Source organism: Acanthaster planci, linkage group LG07 (genome assembly GCF_054643075.1).
Source record: "Acanthaster planci isolate LZ-2023a linkage group LG07, COTS_SCS, whole genome shotgun sequence".
Lineage (NCBI taxonomy): Eukaryota > Metazoa > Echinodermata > Asteroidea > Valvatida > Acanthasteridae > Acanthaster > Acanthaster planci.
Window position 1 is genome coordinate 11,735,117 of NC_141783.1, and position 8,230 is coordinate 11,743,346.

The 8,230-nt window shown below is 40.5% G+C and overlaps 1 protein-coding gene across 1 annotated transcript; it reads right to left on the minus strand.

The window, feature by feature from the left end:
• Positions 1-1,974: 1,974 nt before the first annotated feature.
• Positions 1,975-8,159, minus strand: rps15a (ribosomal protein S15a). Its single transcript, XM_022239782.2, has 5 exons — positions 8,058-8,159; positions 4,967-5,109; positions 3,847-3,926; positions 3,350-3,435; positions 1,975-2,244 (listed from the first exon to the last, which is right to left on the minus strand). Exons 2-5 carry the CDS (start codon positions 5,097-5,099, stop codon positions 2,151-2,153), a joined length of 393 nt encoding a protein of 130 aa, XP_022095474.1. The 5' UTR covers positions 5,100-5,109; positions 8,058-8,159; the 3' UTR covers positions 1,975-2,150.
• Between the last annotated feature and the right edge of the window lie 71 nt (positions 8,160-8,230).

An 8,230-nucleotide genomic window follows, 5' to 3' on the forward strand; every position in this document is an offset into this window, starting at 1 on the left:
GAAGACTGAATACCGAATATTCTGAGGATAATAATATAGTGCAGGCTGGATGGTAACTACCTAAACCCGTGGTCAAACTTGCAGCCGTATAATTGTAGACAAAAATTGTCTGGAGGAGTGGGAGAACTACTTGGAAACTGCTGGCAGGACCACAGAGAAATATTTATAAGGTTACAAATCTACCACAAATGGGTACTTTATCAACGGTCTTAAAAAGAAATTGGACGGACATTCGAACAAGGATCAGCCGGGTAAATTATAAAGTGACGAATTCTGGGCGTACACTTATTTTGTGAGAGCACCTACATGCGCTGTTTTTCTTTTTGTTCGTTTTCATTTTTTCCCCATAAAAGATGACAAAAACTAATTCAATTTGATGAATGGATCGAAACAACCCCCCCCCCCCAATCAACGCCTGCGACTCAGGGTATGTATTTTGCAAGCGCGATGGACGGAAATGAGAGAAACAAAAGAAATCATTGGCTGGGAAATTAAAGAAGTGACGAATTCTTAGCTTGCGGTTTCCACTTATTTTGAGAGAGCAGTTCCTACATATTCGGATTTTCTTTTGCTCTTTTATCATTTTACAATAAAATATGACAGAAATTTAATCCCAATTAATGAATCAATGAGACAAAACAATGAAAAATCAAAACCATGTACTTTGAAAGAAAGATGGACGGAAATGAAAGAAAACAGTAAAGGCGCCCTCTATACACACCATGAAGTAAACGGCGACAGTATATGACGCGTCGCGTAGTGCGTCGTGTCGTGCTTTAGGCGATGCGATGCACGACACGACGCACGACGCGACGCATCGTGTGTGTACAAACGAAATGGCAAATAGGCGACCGTTCAACCCGACGGCACGACACAAGGGAGCCGTCGTGCTGTCTGGTTGCGTCGCCTGGAGGGAGGCAAGAGAGAGACCAAGAAATGTTTGTCGTAAATAGTACACCATATGCATGTGTAAGTTTAAGATACTGCAACCTCGTTCCCATGGGTACGACCTTGCCGCACCGACTCAAATTATGGCAACTTGCGGCTGGAAGAGTGGGAAGTTAGGCAGATAATTTAATTACAGCTCAGTCGAAAGTTGGGCAAATATTTCATGGCCGTTAACTGACTTGGTGGATGGCAAACAGTCCACGACTGTTATAACCCTGTGGAAGTTGGGCAAGTATGTATTCTCATAATCAGTGAAAAGTTCGGCAATCTTTTCCCACTCAATGGTTCTTAATGGAAAGTTAGGCAAGTATTTTATGACTGTTCGGTAACTTGTTGGAAAGTTAGGCAAATAGTCCAGGATCGTGAACTATTCCGCGAAGTTACCCAAGTATTCCCATCATCGTCAATTAACAGGATCATTGAAAGCTCGGTGATCTTTTCCTTACCATTATGTTGTCAATGGAAAGTTAGGCAAGTATTTCACAACTGTTAACAACTAGCCAGTACTTTTGGGCAAATAATATGTGTGTTAATATGGGCAATTCACAATAGTGTGCCTCCAAGAGTTTGTGATGCGTTGGCCGATCACAAAGCGCAAAGTTTGTTGACCCTTTCCAAACGTGTGCATTGGGTCGACAGCCAATGAGCTGCAAACTCTTGGAGGCGCACTACTGTGAAACGCCTGTATCGGATCAGTGGAAAATTGCGCAATTTTCATGGCCGTTTAGTGCCGAGGTCTGAACAACCAATTTATTTGCTCAACAGAATTTTGGGCAAATTTTTACAAGCAGTTCATTCAGTGGAAAAGTAGGAGACTCATTTGTGTAAGGCAGCTTGCTTGCTTTTTATGTCAGCAAATGTTATTCACATGCAATGTTTAATACTGAACAATCCTCCAAATATCTTCACTATTTCTCTTTTATTGGCAAGGGTGAGGCTGCTGAAAGTCTCTTACTGGGCTTTTCTGAAACATGCCAAACAAAACTATTACAGAACAAAAATAAAAACTCACTCAAGGCACTGCGATTTTTTTCTGGTTCTTTCAACCTTTCTTTATTCCATCATCTGTATATAACGTCTCACAGTTCACGCCCATTTATTCATTTCTCAAACAAGTGTAAAATGTTGTCACTTTTTCTCCTTTTAAACTGGATGCAGTATGATGTCCCCCCCCCCTTCAGTCCGCCTTCTCATCGGAGGAATCAGAAGAAGAAACCCAGGATCTTTCCTCCGACGTGCTTCCGTCTTGCCTCTTCATGATCCATGATGCCACTGGATGTCGTGAGGACGATGTACCTGCAGAAGGCGATCAAGGGGACACTCGGCTTAGAACAGCTTCGTACCATTGGTAGACATGTGAACGTAATCACCAAAACCACACCAAAATCAGCCAGAAGAATATTAAGCAGTCATCCATGCAACATTGTGTTGCTCTTTAGTAATACAAAACATGCATTTTATGTGAGGGTTGATCCTCGTACCATCCACTTTAAGTATCTGTTGAAAGGATTTTAGTCAGAAGATCTAAGCCACATATTGACTGCTATAACGACAAAGGTCTGGTTGATGGTTGATTCATACATAAGACTTCTGATGAATCAGCCAAGTCTAGTCACAAAAGGAAATTGGCAGAAGTCAGAATTAAACTGTTGACTTCTGGAATGGAGCATCGCTGTTCTACAAACTGAGCTATTCAAACATTTGTTGGTACTCTTCAAATACGCCTACATTATACCTTGTGGGTACTCTTCAAATACGCCTACATTATACCTTTGTGGGTACTCTTCAAATACGCCTACATTATACCTTTGTGGGTACTCTTCAAATACGCCTACATTATACCTTTGTGGGTACTCTTCAAATACGCCTACATTATACCTTTGTGGGTACTCTTCAAGTATGCCTACATTATACCTATGTGGGTACTCTTCAAATTCACCTACATTATACTTTTTTTTTTTCAGTGCAGATCACAAACCATGAAAATCCATTTATGCTTGCAAGGGGCCAGGACCCAGTGCCACCATACAACCCAAAGTCAGAAAAAAACAACGCAATTCTAAACTCTAGAAAAGTTCAGAGTTTTGTTCAGTAATTTTGTCTTTTATACCTGTAATAATGTACATGGGAAGCAAAAAATCAGAAAATCAACTAATTTGAGAATGAAGAAAGTCACAAAAGCAAATCTTATTTGAAAGGAAAGCAACAATTTCAGCTATGGAAATTGTTTTGTTTGCAATTGTACTGTTTAAACGGTAAAAGATACAGATACACCACCATCAAAATCCAACACACACACACAAACACACACACTGAGAAAAATAAAAGGAACAGCCAAATGGGTCTCCATAGAGCAGTTATTCGGTTTATCCATATATCATGTCACACTCTCGAAACTCACCCAAACTGTCTGGAGGGTAGCAAATTACCAGTCCAGGTCTCCAGCTCTTTCAATGGGACATCAAATCGAGGGCTGATAACACCACACTGAAATCAAACAAGAATCTCACCAAGTCAACGCAAATTTTTAACATGCTTCAATTTTTTTAAGGACTAAATTCAAAGTTCTTAGAGTAAAAAATACGGGCGTTTCAATATAGTGCACCACCAAGAGTTTGCAATGTGTTGGCCAATCACGACGCGCGAAATGTGTTGACCCTTTCCAAATGCGCACTGCCAGTCAACACGTCCAGACGTGTCAACCCATTCAAGAGCACACTGCGTGCAGTGGCCATCACGTTGCAAATGTTTGGCAGTGCACTGTTGTGAAACACCCATATTGTGGTGTTGTCTTGATGGACCATTTCACAACTTGCTGAGATTAGCATGATCAGTGTGTGAAGAACCAGCCCCATCAGCCTGACTTATAAAGAAAAATCAGGGCTGATTGAAGTGTACCTTGTTAAGACGCCCTGTGAGGTTGACCACAATCTTGCCTCCTCTGTGATCGTCGATGATCTCAAACTCGCCAATGTAGCCTAAACAGGAAGAAAATACGGTACACTGCTGAAAAGCATGAGCCACAAGTATATCCCACACTGAAGTTGACCATTTATGGTAAAAAAGGAGAAAATTAATCACCTGCCATTTGCAATCTCCTCTTAATACAGAACACAAAACTGTCTAGTACAAAACAGAAGACAAGGCAAACCTTAATATTAGCAGGCCAAGAGCTTGGGACAGAAAAAAACAGTCAACATTCTTCCTTTAAAAAGTGTGTTTTGGAAAATCTGGCATCCACTTCCTAGTTTCAATTTATATGTACATTAACTCCACTAATCATGACAGCAGCAAGTAAGAAGCGAGTCCCAGACTTTTGTTGCATTGCAACATTTCATTCACTGCAAACGGGGCTATAATTTGAATAAAGTCATCAAAATCTCTGTAGATGGACAATTCAAAAATATTTGCTGACTACAAAGCAAGCAATGCTATCTGATTATGCTTTCTGATCAACCATCCAGGATTAACATTTGACACAAATCACAATAAAGGAAGCTAGTCATGTAAGCAGTGTTTCCCCTATAGTAATCAATTTCCTGGTTTTTTTTTTTCCTAACACCCAACAGAATTTTATACTTGTCAACAGGCATGCAGACTGCGGTTTGACTGAAACAGCGCGGCACTTTGTCTTATGACAAAGTCGTCCCATTTACAGTCAAAAATGGAGAGGAAAATTGACTTCTCAGTTTTGACAGTAAAATGGGCATTGGCTTTTATTTCAGAACGGTGATTATAAGATCTGGTCTCAATCTAATTATAGCCTCTACACTGATAAAAGTGAAGAACGGGTTGTGGAGTGCTCAAGGTATGGCAAGAATGGACAACCATTAGGGAAACACAGCTGATGTGATGGCACCTTACTGGCCCTCCTTCATGTGTTTTGGGCCATATACAACCGTGGGAAGTGGCAGCAGCGGCTCCCATAACCGAGTGTGTTATTTCTAGCCTCAGCCGTAACATTCCGGCTCAGCCCGTTCCTCACATTTCCTTCTCCATGCCCAGAGAGACGACTTACCGTGCTTCATCATGACCATGAGGAACTTGACAATGACCTTGGAGCAGGGCCTGATCATCACCTGGCGTTTGCAGCGCTTCTCTGCATTGCAGATGCACTTGAGTGCATCTGCCAGAACACTCATCCGAACCATCTTGGCTTGGCTGAAAACAACAAAACAATGTCGCACATTTTTGGAGGGTGAAGTTTTCAAAAGTAAGCACAACTGACCACAGTGCACAGTGCAGTTTGAACACATTATCAGAATGACACAACTTGGTAAGGAAAGAATGCAGTTTTCAGATGCCATTTCATTACAGCACTTTCAAAAGATTTTTAAGAAATCTTTCTCAGTCTCAAATTCACTTTTTTCCAAAATGTCTGTATCATATCAATAACCATAACTGAGAATTTATATTAATGATGCAAAGCACTGCATAAGAAAACATTTTTAATCGATGTCTGAATGGAATGTCTTTTATGAAAGGAATACAAAAATTAAAATTCCAACATTAGTTTGACACCCCTGACACGTTTTCACATTCACAATGCATGTGCATCATCTTTTATCGTAAAGGCCAGTCATTAAAAACAGCTTGAACAATGACTACATTTTTTCAGAATTTTTAGAAAACACACTACAGGGACTTATATTGCATGTGGCCTGATTTGGCTGGAAAGGACTGGTGGATGCTTGATCAGTACATAGCATAGCACTGCATCAGTACTGGTCAATCCTAGACGAAGTATCTGTCTTTCGATTGTAATTCTTTAGGAGGGGAATGAATTCAACATTGGACCTTCGTAATTTTCGTACACACCAACCAGTTAATTATATCCTATTCCCAAAGGTACTGAGCCGTTTTCCTGGAAAAAAATCCCCTGGAAATTAACGGGAGATCCTTTTAAACTTGATGTTTAGAACACTTGAAAATTTGTCAAACATGTCAGACAGGCCCAGCCCTACTACTGGATGCAGAATTCTTCTCCTATTATGGAAGGACGTAACTCCACGTGACATCCGGGAGCTTCATGACCTTTCACACGGAAAACAAACTGCTACATTACATCAAGTCAATGATGCTTTCACCACACTGTGAACTTGGGTTGCAAAACCTCCCTGACCATCTGACCACCATGACTTGTCTGAGAAACTGGTCAGGTGATTGAAGAGCTCAAGTACCATTCACAGGCTACTCCTTCCATTAATCTATTTCACTCAAAATAGCTCATACATTGTTGTAACCCAAATCAAAATCCTCAGAATTCACCTCCAAAACAGTCGTTATTCTGTTTCATGTGCCCACCTTAAGATGCAGTGGGAATCAAAGATTCCAATGGTGGTGGCGAGGTTTACTCACACATGGGAAGAAAAGAGAAATTTGCCATGTCTGTTTCCTGAGCAGAGCAACATTCAGTAGCTGTGAGAGTTGAGTTGTACATTGGACGCTGGACACTGGTACTGCTCATGAAACGGTCATCAGCACACGCATGCAGACACCGCAAGCTTATTGCGAATGGTCCGCTAGCTCGGTTAGTGCATCGTGACGGAACTTCCGGGTATATTAGCATACATGAATCACTCCATGGAGATGGTAACTTTAAGCTGAACAGACAAGAGCATTTCCAATTCAAACAGGAAATTTCTCTTTTCTTCCCATATGTGAGTATACCTTACCACCACCACTGGCATCTCCAACTCCCACAAAATCCAAAGGTGGGGACATTAGACAGTTTAAAGTGTACATGTAGTGAATTCTCTCAAACACAATTTTCTGCAACAGTCCATTATTTTTGAATGTATGAAAACTATTTGACATCCTTATAGGTTAAATGCATAAACTCGTTTTTAACAATTACAATTATCCATACTTTCTTGGACAAGTGAAGGCATTGTTGCTGTCATTTAGGGACAGCATGGTTTAACTTGATCCGAAGGTTTCTGTTTAAAATGTCAAACCTGAATTAATTCACTTAAAATATTTATGACGAAGGGTTGATTGCTTGCTTATTGCTATGTTCTTGCTATAGCTATGTACAACAATAAAAAGCCACAATACAGAAAAGTCAGGCCAGCACAATCTTTAAAATATGCAGGAGCTTTTGTGCTCAAACCAATGCAAGAGAGATTTTTTCTTCCTGAAATGACATCAGCTTTGTTCATGAATATGGAAAACTCATTAGCATAAAAACCAAAAATGCAGCCAAAAGATCTTTGAAATAGTGAGACAAAAATTGGAAGTGTGAGGTTAAGTGAGACACAAAGGTGCATTTTGGAGCTTTGTATAGAGAATTCCATTGCAGCTACTCTTTAAGGACAGTTTTGGAGGTGAATTCTGAGGATTTTGATATGGGGTACGACAATTACGAGCTATTTTGAGTGAAATAAATTATTGGAACTTGGAAGGAAAAGCCAATGAATGGTACTTGGACACTATCAATCATCTTAACATGTCGAAATGTTTAAATTGGCAATTCATAGAGTCCAAGACCATCGAGTTAGGGCCTACTCAGACTACGTCATGACCATAATCCACTCAGCATGCTCAGACATTCTCGCAGTCAGACATCCGGGACTTATGTACATCATTGAATAGCACGAAGGATAAATTTGCCCCTTTGCCGTGTGTTACAAGTCCAAAGTGACGTCACGCTGACCACGAGAATGTTTTTATCAGACTTTTGAATAGGACACTTCCTGCATGTCCTGAGTTGCCAAGTGGCATCTGGATAGGCCTACTAGTACTACACTCCTTGCTGTAAAGTGGCTCCCATTGAAATCATTCGCCCAAGGCCTAGCATATTACGACTTACAAGGAGTATGCAAACGCTGTCACGGCTGTATAGGCCAACATTAAACACGTTAAAATGTGTGCGTACATGTACGCATACCGTGTATGTTTTGCATGTACAGATGTACGGTGTGTTAACATGAAAAGACATTAACAAGTTTAGAAACATTTTGAGAGATTAGCAGAGGATATCTTAATCAAAATACACTATCCAAAGAAATAAAACTCCTGTCTATCAGCTACTAATAAATCCCAAAGAAAATGTTGTCCATGAAACAAGATGTTAGGGGATTTCTAGCCCTCTTCGCAAGACCACTTACAGGCGAGCTGCGAGAAAGTGGAAAGAGAGCTTAGTCAGGTTCCGCTTTCGTAATTATGAAGATAGAGGTATAAATGCAGTCTGGGATTCTGACTGCTACAACCTCGTTTTTAATTTAGTTCGGGTCACAGTGTGTATTTGATGGGAATGAACAGTTGCCACCGGGCACGTTTT

Coding starts and splice junctions, on each gene's coding strand:
- rps15a (XM_022239782.2), bottom strand. CDS start 5,099: ATGGTTCGGATGAGTGTTCTGGCAGATGCACTCAAGTGCATCTGCAAT. Junction 3,927..4,966: donor CATGGTCATGATGAAGCACG/GTAAGTCGTCTC, acceptor CTTCCTGTTTAG/GCTACATTGGCGAGTTTGAG. Junction 3,436..3,846: donor TCACAGGGCGTCTTAACAAG/GTACACTTCAAT, acceptor GTTTGATTTCAG/TGTGGTGTTATCAGCCCTCG.